The following is a 23,761-nucleotide window of genomic DNA, read 5'->3' as shown; positions in this document are numbered from 1 at the left end:
GACAGTCCCACTGAGTCCAGGACAGATAGGAGCTATGCTATCCAGTCCTGCACATCACTAAAGCTGCATGGATGTTGCAGGTCCTGAATAGCTCAAGGACCTTTCAGGTCATATGATCAGTCACTAACCCTTAACTTCAAAATGTGGTATTGAATACATAGTGTGTGTGTGTGTGTGTGTGTGTTTTGACAATGTAGCTAATCTTTGTGTGCTGATGTCGCAAAGCTGTGTGTACTGATGTTGCGGAGCTTCTTCCATCATCCGTCTGAACCACACGCAAAATGGGATTCGGACGTATGTGCCAACACGGCAACTGACTATAATGGTGCAAACTGAGTCACTGTGTGCTCTGTCATGCACTATTTTCGGGCGTATATGCCTATTGGAGTCGGACACCCAGACGCAGTCTACTATGTCTGAATGTCCACCTTTTAATAGACGTTTACAACCAAAAATGGTGCACGACAGAGCACACGGTACCTCCTTCTACACCATTATAGTCAATGACCCCGTCGGCGCATACGCCCAAATACCATTTTGCGGGGATTTCAGACAGAAGACTAGGCAGAACCACTGAACGGGAAGAGGAACGCAGCATGAAAGCAGCCTAAGTTCTGGGGGCAGGTGGGAGGAGTTTTTCCATTTTTTATGTTAGGTGCACACTGCATCCGATCATACTGTTGTTACCCCCAGTGTGAGCCGATCAAACACTGCAAGTGGCTCGCTTTGGGCTGCGCACCAAACGTACCCGAGCACAGCGATGCTCATGTGAATATTCAGCATATGTAAAGCACCCGAACTCCGAACTCTGTTCAGTACGATCATCTAACCCCAGGTTCGCTCATCTCTTGATATGTATACTATTGTTGAAACCTGGATGTCTGAATGAACCCTACAGGTTGCAGGCATGTCTATTCAATGATGTACCTGGTAACTCCTCAATGAAAAAATAATTAGGAAATTCTCTCCACTGTACCTCTAATAATATGATTGATATATACAGTACAGACCAAAAGTTTGCACATACCTTCTCATTCAAAGAGTTTTCTTTATTTTCATGACTCTGAAAACTGTAGCTTCACATTGAAGGCATCAAAACTATAAATTAACACATGTGGAATAAAATACTTAACAAAAAGTACTGAAAATATGTCTTATATTCTAGGTTCTTCAAAGTAGCCACCTTTTGCTTTGATTACTGCTTTAAACACTCTTGGCATTCTCTTGATGAGCTTCAAGAGGTAGTCACCGGAAATGGTCTTCCAACTGGCTTGAAGGAGTTCCCAGAGATGCTTAGCACTTGTTTGCCCTTTTGCCTTCACTCTGCGGTCCAGCTCACCCCAAACCATCTCGATTGAGTTCAGGTCTGTTGACTGTGGAGGCCAGGTCATCTGGCGTAGCACCCCATCACTCTCCTTCTTAATCAAATAGCCCTTACACAGCCTGGAGGTGTGTTTGGGGTCATTGTCCTGTTGAAAAATAAATGATGGTCCAACTAAACGCAAACCGGATGGAATAGCATGCCGCTGCAAAATGCTCTGGTAGCCATGCTCGTTCAGTATGCCTTCAATTTTGAATAAATCCCCAACAGTGTCACAAGCAAAGCACCCCCAAACCATCACACCTCCTTCTCCATGCTTTATGGTGGGAACCAGGCATGTAGAGTCTATCCGTTCACCTTTTCTGCGTCGCAGAAAGACACGGTGGCTGGATCCAAAGATCTCAAATTTGGACTCATCAGACCAAAGCACAGATTTCCACTGGTCTAATGTCCATTCCTTGTGTTCTTTAGCCCAAACAAGTCTCTTCTGCTTGTTGCCTGTCCTTAGCAGTGGTTTCCTAGCAGCTATTTTACCATGAAGGCCTGCTGCACAAAGTCTCCTCTTAGAAGTTGTTCTAGAGATGTGTCTGTTGCTAAAACTCTGTGTGGCATTGACCTGTTCTCTAATCTGAGCTGCTATTAACCTGTGATTTCTGAGGCTGGTGACTCGGATAAACTTATCCTCCGCAGCAGAGGTGACTCTTGGTCTTTCTTTCCTCAGGGGGTCCTCATGTGAACCAGTTTCTTTGTAGCATTTGATGATTTTTGCCACTGCACTTGGTGACACTTTCAAAGTTTTCCCAGTTTTTTGGACTGACTGACCTTCATTTCTTAAAGTAATGATGACCACTCGTTTTTCTTTACTTAGAATTTGTATTATAGCAAGAAAAAAGCAGCTAACAGTATATTCAGTAGGACTATCAGCTGTGTATCCACCAGACTTCTGCACAACACAACTGATGGTCCCAACCCCATTTATAAGGCAGGAAATCCCACTTATTAAACCTGACAGGGCACACCTGTGAAGTGAAAATCATTTCCGGTGACTACCTCTTGAAGCTCATCAAGAGAATGCCAAGAGTGTGCAAAGCAGTAATCAATGCAAAAGGTGGCTACTTTGAAGAATCTAGAATATAAGACATATTTTCAGTTGTTTCACACTTATTGTTAAGTATTTCATTCCACATATGGTAATTCATAGTTTTGATGCCTTCAATGTGAATCTACAATTTTCAGAGTCATGAAAATGAAGAAAACTCTTTGAATGAGAAGGTGTGTCCAAACTTGTCCAAACTTTTGGTCTGTAGTGTACATATATATATATATTCAGGTGGTTATATATAACCACCTGAATTTAAACAATTTTTCACTTTTTGTGCTTTAATTTTTTCCTCCATTTTTTCTAATGAGCCGTAATTTTTAATTTTCCATCGAAATAGCCTTAATTGGTCATTTTTTATTCTTTGCAAATTGAGCTGTGCTTTTCAATTACTCCATTTATTTTACCGTATAAACTGGTGAAAATTAAATAAATAAATTAATGTGGGATTAAATATTAAATAGCAAATAAATGCAATTCTGCCATTATATTTTTGTGTTTCTGTTTTTTTTTTTTTTAGCATGTTCAGTGTATGGCAAATTACTTGATAACATGATTTTCCAGGTCAGAATAAATTACAGTGATAGCAAATGTATAGTTTATTTTAATTATTATTCTAATTCTTAATTTAAATTATTTATTTATTTTTAGTTTGTAAAAACAAAATAAAAAAAAAACAAAACAGAAAATGGCGATCAAATTTGTTTGAGACCTGTACTTATTTTTTTTCAGGCTGTGGACCTGGGTGAGGGTTTATTGTATGTGTGAAAAGCCGTCATTTTAATTGATAGCTTTTTGGGACACATGCAACAACTTTTTTCATTTTTTAGCTTTTACATACTTTGATAGATTTAATTTTTACAGACGCGGCAACACCAGGTATGTTTTGTATTTATTATGATTATGAGTCATGATATCTTACTTGACTTCTCATGCATTATTATATTGTACTAGCTGTACTACCCGGCTTCGCCCAGGTTAATAACTGTTGTTAACAAAATAGAATGTATTAACAAAAATTAATTCTGCACACAAAAACCACAAAACAAACAGATAGAAATGTAATTATTAAAAGGCAAAAACTAAGCTAATAGAAGCATTTCACAACATATATTTCAACACCACAGATATTCCACACAGATTTAACTAAATTGGCCAAGTAATGTGCTCCATCTGTCTCTTTCCCCGTCTGTCTCTTTCCCCATCTGCCTGTCTCTGTCTCTTTTTTTGTCTGTCTCTATCTCTGTTTCTTTTCTCATCTGTCTCTTTCTAGGTCTGTTTCTTTCCCAGGTCTGTCTCTTTCCCCATCTGTCTCCCCATCTTTGTCTGTGTCTTTTCCTGTCTGTCTCTTTCCCTGTCTGCCTGTCTCTGTCTGTCTCTTTCCTTGTCTGTCTCTATTTCCCTGTCTCTTTCGCCGTCTGTCTCTATCAAGGTCTGTGTCTTTCCCCATCTATCTTTGTCTGGCTGTCTCCTCCTTCTCTGTCTGTCTGTCTCTTTCCCCATCTGTCTCTTTCCCCATCTGTCTCTTTCCAGGTCTGTCTCTTTCCAGGTCTGTCTCTTTCCAGGTCAGTCTCTTTCCAGGTCAGTCTCTTGCTAGATAAGTCTCTGTCTTTCTCTTTCCCGGTCTGTCTCTTTCACCGTCTGTCTCTCTGTCTGTCTCTTTCCCCGTCTGTCTCTCTCTGTCTCTTTCCCTATCTATCTCTCTGTCTGTCTCTGCCTGTTTCTCTCTATCCGTCTCCCCACCGACATCTTATTACCTCACATATAAGCTTCTTATACTATGAATGTCTTTTGTTCCTATAGCAACCAATCACAGCTCCTACTAATAACCTGTAGTTCCAGGCTCCATTTACTTTAATGGAGCCATGTTTTTTGGAGAGTAACTGTAAAGCGCGGGGTTACATTTTCCTGTCAAAACATAGTCTACGACGTTCCCTGGTTCACATGAGGTGTCTGTGCAAAATTTCGTGATTGTAAATGCGACGGTGCAGATACACTTTTCGTTTCACTTTTTCCCCATTATGTAGATAGGGGCAAAATTGATTGGTAAATTGGAACGCGCAGGGTTAAAATTTCGCCTCACAACATAGCCTATGACGCTCTTGGGGTCCAGACGTGTGAGTGTGCAAAATTTTGTGGCTGTAGCTGCGACGGTGCAGATGCCAATCCCGGACATACACACACACACATACATACACACATTCAGCTTTATATATTAGATATCAATGCCAGTCAGCCTCCCAGATCGGCAATGTATTTACGGCTGATCTTTCCGTAATGCAGCATGAATAAGCAATCCTATGGGAAAGGAAGGGGAATTGTGAATAATTGAGGAGGGGTCAGTGGTATGCCATGAAGCTGATGGAGGGGGGTATAATAATCTGCGGTGCATGACCTTGGTAAATGATCTGCATGTATAACAGTCATTAATAGCAGTTATCAGGTGTGCAAGCAGAAAGCAAGCGGTGGTGGGATGGAATTTTCTAAATATCGCTGTTTACCTGCTGGAGGGATCTGTCACAAGGGAAGCTGAATTCCAGTATATCCCGCAGCCAAGATAAGTAAGAAAGCTATCTGCCGGTGATAGTCCTAATTATACGACACTATTAATAATTAAAGGTAAACAAGCAAAAATAAAAACTGATAGCAGGTTCTTAACAAACGCCCGGAGTGTTGTAGAAAACTTTATCTGAAAACGTCTTCCGAAAGAGAATGAAATCCAAAGCGTTCACTTAGATTTATTTTATGAAGCAAAAATGGAACCCCAAAAAAAGCAAAAGAAAATAGGTAGATATCCAAAGGAATGAGAGTATAATCCCCCCAAAATTCCAAATTTTTAGTTACCCAAAGCAAGGTATCACAAAAACTGGACACTCTTAGAAATCAATGATTCTCACAAGTCATTGACTTTGTTCCAAGTTAAAGTTTTTATAATACTAAAGTCATCCGAATAAACTGTTTTCTTTTTAGCTGAGTGTTCTAGTTTTTGTTTCTTTTATTCATCCTATATTTTAATTTTTAAATAGTCTCTTTTTTTCATTTGTTTCAGCGATGTTTTACTTTATTTTCTCTTTTTCTGGTTATTGTTGCTATATTTTTATATTTTTTTTTTCTAATGTCTTTTTGTTTTATTGCTGCTTTGTCTTTGACACTCCAACTCGACTTTCCGACTCGACTCCTCTCTGACTCGACTGCTCTCCGACTTTACTGGACTCTTCGACTAAATTCAACTTGACACCTCGATTAGACTCCACTCTCCAAATAGATTCGACTTGACACTCCGACTCAACTCAACTCTCAGACTCAACTAAATTCAACTCGATACTCCAATTTGCAAAAGATAAAAAATAGACCGTCAACTCACCGAACAAGATCCAACATCTGCGATTTATTAACCCATTCCAATTTCTATTTTAGAATTTTTTTTTCCTCCCCTTCTTTTAAGAACCTATCACACTAGGTATGGGTAAGTACCCAGCAAATGGTGAAAGGGAAGGGAAACCCTGTGCCTAGGGAAGGGGAAGATGGTGACCACTGACCGAATCTACAGCTGGGCCCTGGGTTCCCTCACCACACTAAATATGTTCTGCACCTATGCGCCGAGCAGGATACCTGGCCTTAGGCCGACCCTGATCTGGGCCCTAGGTAGGGAGCGGAAAGGATTAGCTCTTCGTCAAAACCACGAACAACTAAAGGACACACAGGGATAACAAACAATGAAAGGCAACAAACAAGGGAAGGTAACAAAAAACTTATCTCCAAGAGGATTCAGGGGGAGGTACTGCAACACACAACAAAGTAACTCCAGACGAATGCAAGTCGACTGCTTGCACTCCAGATACGAAGGAAAATAGAGCTTTCACCAGCACAAAGCAAAGGGGATGAGATCATTTATCACCAAGGGAAGTGCTAATGAAACAGCTGAAAGGATGAAGAAATCCGCAGGGTTCCAAAGAGAAAGGGACAAACCACTAGCAGAGAAGATACACACAATACCATATACACCAAATAGGGATAATAGAAGGTCAAGGAGCAGTTTGCGCAGCCAAGCGCTGTGACCTTCTATAGCTGGACACCACAGGACTGTCTGTCACTTGTGATACACCCATGACAGAGCCATAACTTTTTTATATCACTTTCCACGCAGACTTGCAAGCTTGTCATTTGCGGGACGACTTGTACTTTTGAATGACACCTGTTGTCAACGTTGTCTGTGTGGGTGCTGTTCTGAAGCTCCCTCTGGTGGCCAGGAATGGTAGTGGAGCTGAATCTGAGCCTGTGACTTTGACAGGTGTCGGTGTTAATTGGGAATTAGGGAAGTCCTATTGCAGACAAGTCTGGTCTATATGGGAGAGCACTTTTTGCCCGGCTGACGCCGGTTATAATTGTATATTCCTTGGTCTCTGTTCCTGGTCTGGAGCTTTATCCTTCCCTGTATCCCTGAGCAAGACTTCTGCAGATAAGTTTTCAGTGTTTGCCTTGCTTCCTGGTTTACACCTTAGGGTGTTGTTTTTCCTTGTTTTGCTTTGTGTCTGTTTTCTTGCAGGTGAAGTTTTGTTTCAATTGTATTGTGAGCATGGGGGTTTCCCCTGTGCTAGGACTCCTGCAGGAAAAGGGATTTTATCCCTGTCTGATTTGATTATTTGCTCTTCTGTATTTTTGTGTTCTTTTTGGTATTTTGTTCTCCCATTATTTACAGGACTACCTGATATAGTGCGGGTGAGGTTGCTTTTTACTATCAGGAGTTTGGTATTCTTCTACAGGGATTTTGTACTGACCACAATCAATTCCTTTCCTTTTCTTTGTATCAAGTTAGTTGAGCCTCGCCTTTGCTAATTCTATTTTTCCTATCTGAGTATTATGTTTTCCTATATCACCGTAATCTTTGTATGTGGGGGGCTACCTACTCATTTGGGGACTACTCTGAGGCAAAGTAGATTTCCTAATTTCAGTGTGTGAGGTGTAGCTAGTTTCTTAGGCTGTGACGAGGTGTCTAGGTTTTTAGGAACGCTCCACGGCTATTTCTAGTGTGGTCTGATAGTCAGGGGATTGTAGTCAGTCCAGGTTCTAACTACTCCTATTTCTTGGTGTTTTTTCACCAATGGGAGTTTTTTGTAATCTTCCACGGTTACCGAATTATAACAGACATCATTCACTTTACCACACAGTATATTGAAAACAGCATAAAAATGTCCAAGTGAAGTGAAATTGCAAATAACAGCACAATAAATTCTAAGTGATGTGAAATTGCAAAAAAATACAATTGTGACAATGTTTTTGGGGATTTTCTTATGGCATACATTGTGTGATAAAAATGACCTGACAATATGATTTTTCTCATCAGTACAATAACGGTGATACCAACATTTGTACAGTTTTTATAATTATTTTACTGATGAAAAAATAACAGAAATTTGTAAAAGAAAAACCTTTTTACTACCAACAACACACCATTTTGAAGTTTTTATTTTTATTCTCTTGACAGTGTTAACAAACAGGTTTATTAATTTTACATCTTGATAGATCGAACTTTTATGGACACTGTGGTACATGTATATTTTTTTTATTATCTTTATTTTTAATGTGTGAACGTGGGGATAATTTGAACTTTCTATGCCTTTATTTTTTTCATAGTTTCTAAAACTTTATTTTTACTTCTTACTATATTTATTAATTCCCCTATGGGACATGAACCTGTGATAATTAGATTGCTTGCATTATACACAGCAATACCATAGTATTGCTGTATATAGTGAAAATCAGTCTCCTTTGATGTCCGACCACAAGGTTTCAAAGGAGCTCAGTGATGACAAGCACAATAGATTTCAACCCAATAGCGCATGATCGAGTCATGGGGGTGTTGAGTGGCGCTTAGAATGATGTGCCCCCGGTGTGCTGTTAATGCCACTATCAGAGTTTGACAGCAGCATTTTATTGGTTAACAGTTGCGGGCATCACTCTGCCCCACACACAGCTGTTAGAGGCAGGTCCTAGCTGCATGTAACAGCCATCATCTGACAGGAGGGGCTGTGCTCACCCCATGAGCCCACTCTCTACACCCGATACCAACTTGCGCCATACATGGGTTAATGGGTTAAAGTCATTTTTACTTCTTTTTTATCTTGTGGTCAGTTCACGTATTTGGAACACAATGAATTTCTCTTTCATCGCTAGTTATGAGTACCGAGCATGGTAGTGCCCACTCATCACTAGTTACGAGTACCGAGCACCCGAGCATGGTAGTGCCCATCACTAGTTACGAGTACCGAGCACCCGAGCATGGTAGCGCTCACTCATCACTAGTTACGAGTACCGAGCACCCGAGCATGGTAGTGCTCACTCATCACTAGTTACGTGTACCGAGCACCAGAGCATGGTAGTTCCCACTCATCACTAGTTTTGAGTACCGAGCACCCGAGCATGGTAGTACTCACTCATCACTAGTAATGAGTACCGAGCACCCGATCATGGTAGTGCTCACTCATTACTAGTTACGAGTACCGAGCACCCGATCATGGTAGTTCCCACTCATCACTAGTTTTGAGTACCGAGCACCCAAGCATGGTAGTGCTCACTCATCACTAGTTATGAGTACCGAGCACCCAAGCATGGTAGTGCTCACTCATCACTAGTTACGAGTAGCTAGCACCCGAGCATGGTAGTGTTCGCTCATTAATAGTAGCGAGCACCCGAGCATGGTAGTGCTAGCTCAACAATAGACACAAGTATCAACCAATCAAGCATGGTAGTGCCCACTCATCACTAGTTACGAGTACCGAGCACCCGAGCATGGTAGTGCTCACTCATCACTAGTTACGAGTACCAAGCACCCGAGCATGGTAGTGTCCACTCATCACTAGTTACGTGTACCGAGCACCAGAGCATGGTAGTGTTCGCTCATTAATAGTAGCGAGCACCTGAGCATGGTAGTGCTCGCTCAACACTAGATACAAGTATCGAGCAATCAAGCATGGTAGTGCCCACTCATCGCTAAATATGAGAACCGAGCACCCGAGCATGGTAGTGCTCACTCAACACTAGTTACTAGTACTGAGCTCCCAAGCATGGTAGTGCCCGCTAATTACTAATAGAGATTAGAGCACCCGAGCATGGTAGTGTTTGTTCATCACTAATAGAAAATAGAGCACAAATACAGAAGTGACTAAATAAGAACAAATTACTCCAGAAAACTGTAATAAAGCAATGATAAATTGGAGCCATTACAATATGTTGTGACCCTACCATTGACCCTTTTAATAAAACTCATCTGTTCAAGAGCATTGAAAAAAAACACCACTACATTAAAATATAGACTTTATTATGAAGAGCTTCATTTACCAAATTTCCATTACAATTATTACATTATATCCAGAAGTTTCATATTTCACACAGAAAAACGTATTATAAAAAAATGTAGCAAAAGGCATTCAAAAACTAAGAAAAATTACAGGAATTGTGCCCACTAAGAATTCTTCCACATCTAGAGTGTTATTATATTACATTCTTGAAAGTTTTTTTTCCCAAAATAGACATTTATCACCCAAGCACAGGATAAGTGGGGACCCATTTCTGAGCCCCCATTGATCACTAGAATGAGGAGTTCCATCAGTGCCATAGACTTTGAATGGAGCAGCAATACACATGCTCCAGGAACTATCGGGGATCAAGACTTTCTTGATGGTTTCCCCATCAATCAGACCTATCCATTTTATAGATAATAAATGTCTTTTGTGGGAAAAATCCTTTTAATCTCAAAATAAAACATGTAAGTGTGCTCAATGCCAGTCAGGCTTTTAGAAAGCAGTATAGAAAAACATACATCATGAATAAACAAGTATACTCCCAGCATGGACAATACTTGTAACATAACACCTTCACATTCACTATTTACATAGAAGTAAATGTCAGTGTTCTCAGATTTCTCTAATGCCCCATATTTAATATGTCCTTTACACCAGCCTAGTTTCCCCCACCCAAGATGTCACCACTCCCGGACCTGCATTTATGGGTATATCTTAATATTGAACTTGGCGGTTAGAAGGCGCCTAGTACGATGTGTCCGCTATAGAATAACAATTTATTTTCCAAAACTCATTCCAAATATGATGATCTTTTCAATAAATACATGACACATGCAGAGATTTACAATGAGTCCATTTACTGGAGCCAGAGTGATCTCAGATTCAGATCTCTGCACTAATTTAATGTGCAAATATGATTATTTGTATTCACCGCAAATAATATATTGGTTTGGTGCATGGTTGGAATGTAGACAGAAGAAAGGACCTACAGAAAAATGACTATGGGCTGATACACGAACAGTTAAAGCCAGTTTTTGGGATAGCAATGGTTTACATTTTGCCCCCAAATATTTTTTCACACAAATTGTATCTAGACAAAAAAATTATCGTATTTTTCGTTTTATAAGATGCAACCCAAATTTTAAGGAGAAAAAAATAATTTTTACTGTTAAAATGAGGGTATTTCCTATAATCCTAGTGCGTCTTATATTAGCTCACCGGGGGGGAGCGGCAGTGGTGGAGCAGCTCAGGAAGGTCACAAGAGGCAGGGTCAGCGATGCTGCGGGCTTGGAGGAAGGGGGGGTCGAGGCTCAGGTGGGTCAGTGGATGGAGGGTCGGCAATAATGCGAGCTGGGAGGAAGGGGTATCACGGTGGCATGCGCCATTGATCAGCCGGTGGGCTCAGAGGAGAGGGTGTCGCGGCTCAAGAGGGTCAGTGTGCGGCAGCAGAGGGTCGGCAATACTGCAGGCTTGTGGGGTGTCACGGTGGTGAGCCTCGGCGGACTGCGGACTCCATTGAATCGCCGGTGGACTTCAAGAAAATGGCCGTGGATGCAGCTTGTGCGCAGATTGACGTGATGGACTTCAAGAAAGTGTCCATGGAGTCCTATCAGCGCACGCATCTCCTATGCGGCCATTTTCTTGAAGTCTATCTCGTCAACTGCGGGAGATTCAAAGCAACCCACAGTCCACCAGCAGATCAACGGTGCTCGCCACCTCAAGACCCCACGAGCCCGCACTATTGCTGACCCTACGCTGCCATACACTGAGCCTCTTGAGCCGAGACACCCCCTCCTCCGAGCCCGCCAGCAAATCAATGGTGCCCTCCGCCATGACACCCCACAAGCCCGCAGTATTACCGACCCAGTGCCACCACAGTAACCCATATGCAGTTTTTAAGACACACCCCAGTTTTGGGGGAAAAAAAATACGTCTTACAAACCGGAAAATACGGTACCTCTTTTCAGGTTTTTATGATTGGTCAGGCAATTTTTTAAAAGTGGGTGGAGCTTAGTTAAAAAGGGTGTGGTCAAGCATGGTGCTCAGATCCAATAGAATGTCCTCCTGTCCTTGTATCTGTCTTCTATCTATGTTTAGAAAAATGGTGGCAATATTTTTCATATCACGATAATTATTTTTAATTAATAGCAATATATACATTTTCCTACTGGCCACTCTGGCTATTTAAGATATCATCCTGTCAGGAAGAGTTTTCAGCATTCTCATTATCATCAGAGTCAGGATTACAATAAAAGTTAAAACCTCTATATATAGTTGGTAAGAAAAGATCAACCAATAATAATAAATGATGTCACTGTTGATCGTGCTCTCCCTTCCTTCACAATAACCTCTGCACATGCTCAATAGATACTTCAATACAAAAGATAAGGTTGTGATCTGGCTATTCTGGCTATGTACATGTGTTGTTTCCTGAAACAAAAAGATGAGTCTAAAACAGCCCCAGTGGCCGTGTGAAAATTGCAAGATTTCTATCACACAAACAATATATTATTAAATTTCCCTGTGTAACAACGCACCATCATTGTGATGAATAACATACTCATAGGGGTATTCCAGTACAATCAGATAGAATATTTTTTGAAAGAAACATCTATTTGCACATTCTAAACTGGTGCCACTGACTTTCCCTATATTAAAATTTGCTTTCTAGCAATTTTTTTGCTACCCCGCAATCCATCTACAGTGAATTTTGAAGATCACCGGGGCAGTACTTGTGCACTGAGTGGCCCAGTGTGGATCTCAGGACCTTGTGTGACCTCAGAAATACTGACCCTCTGCCTTTGATTGATGTGGGTGATGTCCCCTCCATTGGTCACACAGCCTTACAAATCTTGCACTAGCGTATGAGCAGAAGCCAGCCAATTAATTCCACTGTCCTGAATAGGGTAGAGCAAATTGCACGAGCCACTATTCTGATCAGCAGAGCAAGCAATAGGTTAGTAAAGCTGTGAGTATCATGTTGTAGACATTATCTGAACCCATCAAAGGCAGAGGTGCAGTAATAGCAGTATCATATCTACTGCTGAGCAAAAACGCCCACAGGACCACTCAGTCCGGTGATCTTCAAAGTACTTTCCCTTTTAAAGGGAATCTGTCAGCTGTTTTTTGCTGTGTAATCTGAAAACAGAAGGTGATAGGTGCTGAAACACAGATTTCAGCGATGTGTCAATTATTGAGCTGTGTACTGTTGGTTACTTACAGTGAAGATTTTATCAGTATGACGTTATCATTGCTGGGCCCAGCTGCCTCAAGCCAAGTCGCCCGACCATGCCCTCCTCTGATAAGCAGCTCACACTCATTATACAATGTACACAGGGAGCTTTGGGGTGTGCGGGGTTAGCTTTCTGAGCTCTGCTACATTTAAGAACTCTGTGTCACAACAACTGCTACACCCAGTAAACTAAGTGATACATCGCTGCAATCAGGATCTTTTTCCCTACATTATGCTGCTCTCAGATGAGGTAGCAAATACCTGCTGACAGATTCCCTTTAAGCCCAATTCTGAACCTGATCAATGTACATATATAATAGTATTTGTGGTCTATTCTAGGACAACATTAGTTTAGCCACACTATCTGTACTATAATGGAGGCTACAAACCCCAATCTATGATCTGCTTCACCAGAAGATAAAACTTGGAGAGGCCAGGGTTCAACTCCAGTCCTGGTAGTGGCCTCATTGTGAAGGACATGACACCCTGGTTCTGCTGTATGGTAGTGTTGTCAGTGGGAAGCTCTTACATCCAGGTACGCATTCTGAAACTCTTTCATGAATGATGAAATCCACCCAAACAACTCTTGTGAGTCTTGGTCTTCTGCTTCTCCAAACCTTTGCTGCAAGACAACGAAAAATCAAGACATTGGTAATCAAGCAATGGGGGTAGAACATCATTCTTGATATCAGACCCAACCTATGAAAGGCACAACCTGCAATATTCCTGAAGGATGTCCAAGTTAGGCACCTTTCTGAGTTTTTTATGGAATTTTCCACCTATAAGACTCTGTGATAACTACCAGCCTGACATCTTGAAGTTTTTGGAGTATTTTTATTTTTTCTTATAAATACTAACTTTGTTATTATTCATGTAAAAAAAATAAATGCCATGATGATAGGGTTCGACTCCTGAAACCCCAGCAAACAGCAGAAGAGGAAGATGCTTCTGGCTGCAGTGCTTATGTTAACTGCAGTGGCCACTACAGGAGAAATGTGGTATTGCATAATGTATAGGCCAAGTAATACATGGACAGATCAGCTCATTGTCCCTGCAGCGGCCAGTACAGGAGAAATGTGGTATTGCATGATGTATAGGCCAAGTAATACAAGGACAGACCAGCTCATTTTTCCTATAGCAGGAAAATGCGGTATTACGTAATGCATAGGCTAAATAATGCATGGATAGATCAGCTCATTTTAACTGCAGCAGCTACTACAGGGGATATGTGGTATTACATGATGTAGCCCAAGTAATACATAGACTGACCTGCTTATTCTCCCTTCAACGGCCACTACGGGGAAATGTGGTATTGCATCATGCATAGGCCAAGTTATACATGAACAGACCTGCTTAATTTCCCTACAGTGGCCACTACAGGGTAAATGTGGTATTACATGATCTATAGGCCAAGTAATACATGGAAACACCAGCTGATTTTAACTGCAGCGGCCAGTACAGGAGAAATGTGGCATTACATGATATATTGGCCAAGTAATACATGGACAGACTAGACTATTTTCCCTGCAGCGGCCACTAAGGGGAAATGTGGTGTTACATGATATATAGGCCAAGTAATACATGGTAAGATCTGGTAATTTTCCTTGCAGCAGCCACTAAAGGGGAAATGTGGTATTACATGATCTATAGGCCAAGTAATACATGGACAGACCTGCTCATTTTCCCTACAGCAGCCACTACTGGAGAAATGTGGTATTACATGATATATAGACATGAACAGACCTGCTTATTCTCCCTGCTGTAGCCAGTACAGGAAAAATCTGGTATTACATGATGTATAGGCCAAGTAATACATAAACAGACCAGATCATTTTCCCTGTGGCGGCCACTACAGGGGAAATGTGGTATTACATGAAGTATAGGCCAAGTAATAAATGGAGAGACCTGCTCATTTTCCGTATAGTGGCCACTACAGGGGAAATGGGGTATTACATGATGTATAGGCCAAGTAGTAAATGAGCAAGCCTGCTCATTTTCTATGCAGCGGCCGATATAGATGGCTATCATGGGTAACTCTTTGACTCATGGAATTTAGAATATGTTGATTATTTTGTCATAATTTTTTTTATCCCTTTTGCTACTGGTAAAGAATAATAACTGTCTCCCTGGAAGAGGAAGATGGCAATGTTGAGCGATAAGATGCCACCTGCACTCGGCCAATATATTGTGCCCATGGTCCGTTCCGCCTCGGCTATACCTCTACCATCTCTGCCTCTCCTATAAGCTCTTCTCCAGCTCCTGTCTGCACTATCTGTAGGTATCTATAGATGAAGCCACTGGGAGACCTGCGTCCCCGTTCCTGCCTTGCTTGTGTAATATGCTGCTCTCCTGCGATCCTCTGCTGTTTCCATGTAAACCAGATAATGTGCAGCAAAACATCGGATGATTCCTTGCTCTATACATACAAGCATAAAAGCAATAAATATGGACTGTGATGTAGAAAGATGCTCGGAGTCGGCCGCGTGGCGGAAACGCTCAAAATAAATGGTCGTGTTACAGACAGATCAGTGGAGTCATATACTTCATACACAAGTGAAGGGATCTGTCATTTCAGTGCATCCGGAAACAATAAATGGGAAACACAAGTTTTTCATATTTTTTTTCATAAAAAAAGAAACACTTTGATATAAATCTCTTGGAGTACGATCTTTTTTTCAATGGAACCTAGAGGCCAAAATTGTGAGAGGAATCTAAACAAAAATTAGGTTTAGGCAAGAGGGATCTGTAGTTGGGCTGTAGCTCTTAGGTGGGCTTTGCACACTACGACATCGCAGGTGCGATGTCGGTGGGGTTAAATCAAAAGTGACGCACATCCGGCGTCGCAGTCGATATCGTAGTGTGCAAATCCTTTTTGATACGATTAACGAGCGCAAAAGCGTTGTTATCGTATCATCGGTGTAGGATCTGACATTTCCATAATGCCGGTGCAGCGACAGGTACGATATTGTTCCTCGTTCCTGCAGCAGTGCACATCGCTGTGTATGAAGCCGCAGGAGCGAGGAACATCTCCTACCTGCATCCCGGCTGCAATGCGGAAGGAAGGAGGTGGGCGGGATGTTTACATCCTGCTCATCTCCGCCCCTCCGCTGCTATTGGCCGCCTGCCGTGTGACGTCGCTGTGACGCCGCACGACCCGCCCCCTTAGGAAGGAGGCGGGTCGCCGACCAGAGCGACGTCGCAGGGAAGGTAAGTGCATGTGAAGCTGCTGCAGCGATAATATTCGCTACGCCAGCAATCACAAGATATCGCATGTGCGACGGGGGCGGGGACTATTGCGCTCGGCATTGCAGCATCAGCTTGCGATGTTGCAGCGTGCAAAGGATCCTTTACTCAGGCTTCTTGTACAGTAGGCACATCAAGGCATTACATGGGCAAATACATATACAAGATGCTCTTCAGAGACGATGAGGATTTGAACTCTAGCAACACCTATTGGGGGATTGCAATCCTAAAAGTTAAAATCGACCTTTTAATGAACCTTTTCATATGACTTAGGATAAAAGCCAAACCAGATACTCCTTTTACAGACATGTTTCAAGGTGTTTGCCCCTCATCAGTGCAAAACAGCAGATCTGATTTGGCTACGTGTAAGGTTTGTGGCTGGACATGGGGATCATTTCTCTTTGTAGGAGAGTGCCAAGTTGGCATAAGAAGACTCATAGGCCAGGCAATGCTTATCTGGAAATTGTAAACATGAAAATTGCTTCTTCAGAGGCAAAAATGAACTTTAGAGCCACATTCTGAATGGATAGTACATCAATATCAATAGGTACCATTCAATACTTCATTTATATTGTTGTCGCACTGCAGAAGAATCAAACCCATGATTCCCCCACAGATTACAGCTGGTCAATAAGTGGTGTAATACTCTGTGATCAGTTTATGCTTTATCTTTTAGATAAAAAGTCAGAAGGAAAGATGTAAATTATGGTGTATGGAAGAAAGTGTAAAAGCAGGCCCACATGTGAGGTAGTCAGATGGGCATTTGCCATCTTTGATTGTAGTTTGTATCACAGTTGGAGAACCTCAAGTTATTGGGCATGAAGCAGTTTCCTCTAAAGAAACCACCACTATACCTGAATATTTCCTCAGGATCGAGCATTGCTTTAATAATATCCAAAATATTATACTGTGTGATATTTACCAGAATCTCAGCGTACAACTTCTTCATCTCAGTGGCTTTCTTGGTGAGGTCTGCGTGCTGCACGCTGTAAAGGTCCACTGTTTCCTAGGAGGAAGAATGCGAGTATGGGATGAAGATCGTGCATAACCTCAGAGTGATTAGTGCATTACCTCTCTGGATGCCTCATCTCCGCCACATAATCTCAAACTACTAATATATAAACTCCAGTCACATTGGAGGTGATTGACCATTTATTTTTCTATAAGTGTTCTTGGGGTCAAGTTCACAGGGAGCTAAAGAGATAGGTGGGTCTTACTACCTACATACCCTACCGATGGGTGTGTTTGACATGTGGCTGACAGGTTACATGATGATGATGTAAGATGGAATCAGTGTGTTTGGCACATGTCAGAGTATGGCAGTGTGTGGGAAAAGCACAGCATGAGAAGCAGCCTCTGTGAGGAGAAGCTGCTAATCTCACACAGGTTGGAGCCTCTGGAAGGAACTCTGCTGAGGCAAGCGTGGATTTGCTTAAACCAGTTGGAGGTGAGTGAGTGGCGGCTGTGCCAGCTCCACTCAGATACTGGAGTGGGAGTGCAGCGACTTATATGGACTGGAAATCCGGGTTCCTGAGGAAACAACCTCTGAGAGGTAAAGAGGTTGTTTGACTAAAGGTACCGTCACACGTAGCAACGCACCAACGATCCCACCAGAGATCCAACCTGGCAGGGATTGTTGGTGTGTCGCTACATGGTCGCTGGTGAGCTGTCAATCAGGCAGATCTCACCAGCGACCAGCCACCAGCGACTTGTGTAATGATGCTGTGCTTGGTAACCAGGGTAAATATTGGGTAACTAAACAAAGCGCTTTGCTTGGTTACCCGATATTTACCCTGGTTACCAGCGTACACCACTTACAGGCTGCCAGCGCTGGCTCCCTGTACACGTAGCTAGGGTACACTTCGGCTTATTAAGCAAAGCGCTTTGCTTAGTTACTCGATATTTAACCTGGCTATGTGTGCAGGGAGCTATCGCTGGCAGCCTGCGGTGTACGCTGGTAACCAGGGTACACATCGGGTTACTAAGCAAAGCGCTTTGCTTAGTTACCCAATATTTACCCTGGCTACATGTGCAGGGAGCTAGCGCTGGCAATCTGTAAGCGGTATACGCTAGTAACCAGGGTAAATATCGTGTAACCAAGCAAAGCTCTTTACTTAGTTACTCGATATTTACCCTGGTTACCAGCGTACACCGCTTACACAGAGTCGGTGCTCGTTGGTCTCCCGCCGTCAAACACAAAGGAGACAAACGAGCAAAAAATGAACCAGAACAGTGTGTAACAATCAGCTATTTCACAGCAGGGGCCAGATCGCTGCTTAGTGTCTCACACAGCGAGATCGCTGATGAGGTCACTGGTACGTCACAAAACCTGTGACTCAGCAGGGATCTCGCTAGCGATCTCGCTATGTGAGAAGTACCCCTTATAATTGAGGCACAGAAACCTCTCTGAAGATAACGGACTGGTATCCATGTGTGTGGTTTCCGTTAAGCCAGAAGAGGCTCTGTTATGTTGTTGAAGTGCAGTTTAGGAGGGATTTAATGAACTGCTGGACTTTAATGAACTGTGGTTTCCTGTGCTACCTCGCACCGCAGCAATAGACTGTGTGTAATGTTACAGAGTAATAATAATAAAAATATTAGCAAATACCTCCACTTACAAATGTAATCTAGTTCTTTTAGAAAGCTATGTCACTTACCTTATGTGCAGGGCATTTTAGGACCTTAGATATGAATGGTTATGGAGCAACTAACTAACTGTCACTATATGCATGGTCGTAACCATGGATACCTAAGGTCCTGTAATGCCCTGCATATGAGGTAAGTGACATAGTGAATCAGGAGAACTATACTACATTTCTAATTGGACATATTTACTAATATTATTATTACTCTTACTACATATTAGGATAGGATCTTGGAGATGGGAATACCCTTTTAAGCTTCTTTCCCCTTCCTGCGTCAGCATTATAATGGAGAAGGGGGCTAGCCATGCTGATGAACTGAGTCGGACAGCCAGCCCCTTGCCTTTTATCTATTATGGCTAATGGAGAAACAGGAGAAGATAGCTATATGACAGTTCTTTAGCTAAGCAAGCCCTCATATCTGTCTCTGCATTAGCTGTAATGGAGAAGGTGGCTGGCTAACCTAATAAACTGAGCCAGCTCTTCGTCCTCTCTGCCTGTCCATCATCCATAATAGAGAAGGGGACTGACTTAGATAATGAACTGAACCAGCCTGTCATCTTTTCTGTCTACCATGAGCCATAATAGAGAAGGGGACTGACTTGGATAATGAACTGTGCCATACAGCTAGCAACATTCACTATAATGGAGAAGGTGGCTGGCTAAGCTAATGAACTGAGCCAGCCAGTCGTCTTCTCTATCTATTCATCAGCCATAATAGAGACATGGGTGGACATAGAGAATGGACTGAGCCATAAAGCCAGCCCAAAGCTTGGCATAGCTAATGAACTTGGACAGATAGCCCACATCTTCATCTCTGCATCAGCCATATTGGCAAAAAGGCCCGGCATAGGCCATGAAGTGGCCAGTCCCCTTCCAGCTCACTATAAGTCATATCCTAATATAGTGTGAGCGGATTCTCCCTTACCATGTCTGAACGAACGTGGACATAGAGTGAAATAGTCTCAAAATTGGGTATCAAACACATTGACGCTACTATTTTTGTGTGGCAGAAAACCCCCTGTAATATTTTAGGTTCTCTACTCTTCACTTCATAGAAGTACAAACGTCTACTATATCTAATGCAGTGATAACTATGAAAACCATTTACCTTTAGCTGCTTCAAAAACAGCTCCTCACTTGGCGATGGCTTTGGGTGTTTACTCTTGAAAGATTTCCGGTACTGGTCAATACTTTCTAACTGCTTTGCCAAAACTGTCAAGAAATATAGTATATTGGTAGATAATAACAACAACATGACAAAATTAGTCCATGATGAAAAGAAGGAATAATCATAATTAAATAATTTAATTTTCAAAAAGTTGCTAAAATAAGACATCAGTAATTCACCCTTTTCATTAAATTAAGGGGTTTTCACTTAATCGAAAAATCAATGGGACTGCCTGAAACAACAGAGCGCTTAAGGCCTAAGACACATGGCATTAAAATCAGTGCAAGTGGAGTGCGATAAAACATCGCATTCCACTCGGACCAATATTAGCCTATGTGTCAGCACACATGAGCGATTATTTTCTCAGCCCTAATCAGAAAACAATCGCAGCATGCTGCGGGTGCAATGCGTTCCTGGTTTCTCTCGCACCCATTCAAGTCTATGGGGCGAGAAAAAAAAAAAAATCGCACTGCACTCGCAGTACAGCGGTATACTGCGAGTGCAGGGCGAGAATCGCAATAGCTGGCTACGGAGGAGAGGGGGAGATAAATCCCTCCCCTCCACAGCGCCGGCCCGCCCCTCCGAGGAGCTGGCCCACAAATCCTCAGCACTGGCCCACCCCCCACAGTGCCAGCCCGCCCCCTGCAGCTGTGGTCTGATCGCATGATCGAACTTCAGTCGCAGTGACACTCGCATAACACTCGACTCCCTCTGTGCTGCCAGCGTGAGCCAAGTGTCATGCAAGGATCGAATTAGTCCCCCGTGTGGACCCGGCCTTACTTTTCTTCTTGCAATCCAATATATAGTGAATTGAGCAGTGTCCGAGCATGCGCCCCTACACTGCATTTAGGGCCCCTTCACACGTCCATGTTTCCAGCATGGTATCCGTTTTCACAAGTAGTGGAGACATGTTCACACGCCTATTAATTAAAGTCAATGGGGATCTTCACACCTCCATGGTTTCACACAAATCACGTATCCATGTATTCTGTGTTTTTTACTGTCAGCACGGATGAAAAAGGCCAATGGCATCTGTGTGGGGTCCATGTGACACAGACCAAAATGAAGTGTATTCGAGATTAAAGATTTTTATGTGTTAAAGATCTAATCTACGAAGATGATGACAGATAGATAGATAGATAATAGATAGATTGATAATAGATAGATAGATAGATAGATGGGGGGAGGGGGTTTGGACTACAGCAGAGCTGCATGAATGGCGTTTTTTTTGTTTTTTGTTCTTCTAAATCAAATAGTAAACAAGGGAAAGTTTATGTGGTGTTTTTTTTAAATAAATTATTTTTTTGTGTGTCCTTTTTTTGGCGCTTACTGGGTTAGTAATGGAGGTATCTGACAGACACCTCTCCATTACTACCACCAGGGCTTGATGCCAGCTGACAATTCACAGCTGACATCAACCCCATAAACCACTACCACGATTGTCACCACACCAGGGCAATTGAGAAGAGCTAAGGCGAAGAATTGACGTATCTAATGTGATGTGCCACTTCTGAAGCGGCTACGATTTTTAGGAAGGGAAGAGCCATCAAAAGGTGGGAAAGGCTTAAAGGGGATATTTGAGAGACCATCTTGTATGATTTTAGTGAAAGCAAATGTTTTAAATACTTTTTTCTCAACTGTGTTCACACAGGAAAAGCATATGCCAGGGGAAATGCAGAGTGATCATGTAAATGCCCCATTAAGTATGACCTGCCTAACCCAGGAAGAAGTGCAGAACCGACTTAGTAACATTAAAATTGACAAATCACCAGGCCCTGATGGCATTCACCCTCGGGTATTAAGGGAGTTAAGAAATGTGATAGACAGGCCTCTATTCCTTTTATTTAAAGACTCTATAGAAACTGGGTCTGTTCCACTGGATTGGCGGCTAGCAAATGTGGTACCAATATTCAAAAAAGGGTGCAAAAGGGAACCTGGAAACTATAGGCCGGTAAGCTTAACATCTGTTGTGGGTAAAATGTTTGAAGGGTTTTTAAGGGATACTATTATGGAATGTCTCAATGTTAATAACTGTTTAACTCCATATCAACATGGATTTATGAAGGATCGCTCCTGTCAAACTAACCTGATCAGCTTCTATGAGGATGTAAGCTCTCACATGGACCGAGGAGAATCATTGGATGTCATTTATCTCGACTTCGGTAAAGCATTTGACACTGTCCCACATAAAAGACTGCTAAGTAAAATGAGAAAGCTTGGGCTCGGGGAAAATGTGTGTAGATGGGTAGGTAGCTGGCTTAGTGGTAGAAAACAAAGAGTGGTTATTAATGGTGCATACTCAGATTGGGCCAGGGTTACTAGTGGGGTGCCACAGGGGTCTGTATTGGGCCCCCTACTATTTAATATATTTACTAATGATCTGGTGGATGGTTTACAGAGTAAAATATCAGTATTTGCAGATGATACAAAACTATGTAAGGTAGTTAACACAAAGGAGGACAGTTTGCAACTACAGATGGATTTGAGTAAATTGGAGAATTGGGCTGAAAAATGGCAAATGAGGTTTAACACAGATAAGTGTAAGGTTATGCACATGGGAAGGAGAAACAGATGCTACGATTACTTACTAAATGGGAAACTGCTGGGGAAATCAGACATGGAAAAAGACTTAGGCATCTTAGTGAATAAGAATCTAAATTGGAGTGCCCAGTGTCAGGCAGCAGCCACCAAAGCAAATAGGGTGATGGGATGCATTAGAAGAGGTCTGGGGGCACGAGATGAAAACATCATTCTCCCTCTGTACAAATCACTAGTCAGACCACACTTGGAGTATTGTGTGCAATTTTGGGCGCCGGTGCTGAAGAAAGACATTACTGAACTTGAAAGGGTTCAGAGGCGGGCTACTAAAATAATAAATGGAATGGGTGCATTACAATACACGGAAAGGTTATCAAAATTAGGTCTATTTACTCTAGAAAAGAGAAGACTTAGGGGAGACCTAATAAATATGTACAAATATATCAGAGGGCCATATAGAGATCTCTCCCATGATCTGTTTGTACCAAGGACTATGACAAGAACAAGGGGGCATTCTTTTCGATTGGAGGAAAGAAAACTCCTACATCAGCATAGAAGAGGGTTCTTCACGGTAAGAGCAGTGAGGCTCTGGAACTCTCTTCCTGAGGAAGTGGTGATGGCCAACTCACTGAATGAATTTAAGAGAGGAATGGATGCTTTTCTTGTTAGCAAAAGTATAGAAGGTTATAAATAGCATAATCTTACAGGTAGATAGAAGAGCGACCAAGATTGTTAGAGGAATGGGGGGGGGGCTGCAATACCAAGACAGGTTATTAAACTTGGGGTTAGTTAGTTAGGAAAAACAAAGGCTTAGGGGGATCTAATCACAATGTATAAATATATGAGGGGACAGTACAGAGACCTTTCCAAAGATCTCTTTACACCTAGGCCTGCGACTGGAACACGGGGGCATCCGCTACGTCTTGAGGAAAGAATGTTTAATCATAATCACAGATGAGGATTCTTTACTGTACGAGCAGTGAGACTATGGAGCTCTCTGCCGTATGATGTTGTAATGAGGGATTCACTAGTAAAATTTAAGCAGAGCCTGAACGCATTTCTTGAAAAATATAATATTACCAGTTATGTATATTAGATTTTATGACAGGGTGTTGATCCAGGGAACTAGTCTGATTGCCGGATGTGGAGTCAGGAAGGAATTTTTTTCCCCATTGGAGCTTATTTGACACATTGGGGTTTTTTTGCCTTCCTCT

At 42.2% G+C, this 23,761-nt stretch overlaps 1 protein-coding gene across 2 annotated transcripts in view; it reads right to left on the bottom strand.

The window, feature by feature from the left end:
• Window positions 1-9,738: 9,738 nt before the first annotated feature.
• Window positions 9,739-23,761, bottom strand: part of LOC142311821 (uncharacterized) — a 241,889-nt gene continuing 227,866 nt past the window's right edge. For both annotated transcript variants that reach the window (XM_075350578.1, XM_075350579.1), the window contains 3 exons: window positions 19,950-20,053; window positions 17,119-17,202; window positions 9,739-13,575 (listed from right to left, as the gene is read on the bottom strand). In XM_075350578.1, the coding sequence (XP_075206693.1) occupies window positions 13,465-13,575; window positions 17,119-17,202; window positions 19,950-20,053 (299 nt within the window). In that variant the 3' untranslated portion in view covers window positions 9,739-13,464. The remainder of the gene's footprint in view (window positions 13,576-17,118; window positions 17,203-19,949; window positions 20,054-23,761) is intronic.

The sequence above is a fragment of the Anomaloglossus baeobatrachus genome, chromosome 5 (assembly GCF_048569485.1).
Source record: "Anomaloglossus baeobatrachus isolate aAnoBae1 chromosome 5, aAnoBae1.hap1, whole genome shotgun sequence".
Lineage (NCBI taxonomy): Eukaryota > Metazoa > Chordata > Amphibia > Anura > Aromobatidae > Anomaloglossus > Anomaloglossus baeobatrachus.
This window is presented reverse-complemented; position numbering and strand designations above follow the sequence as displayed.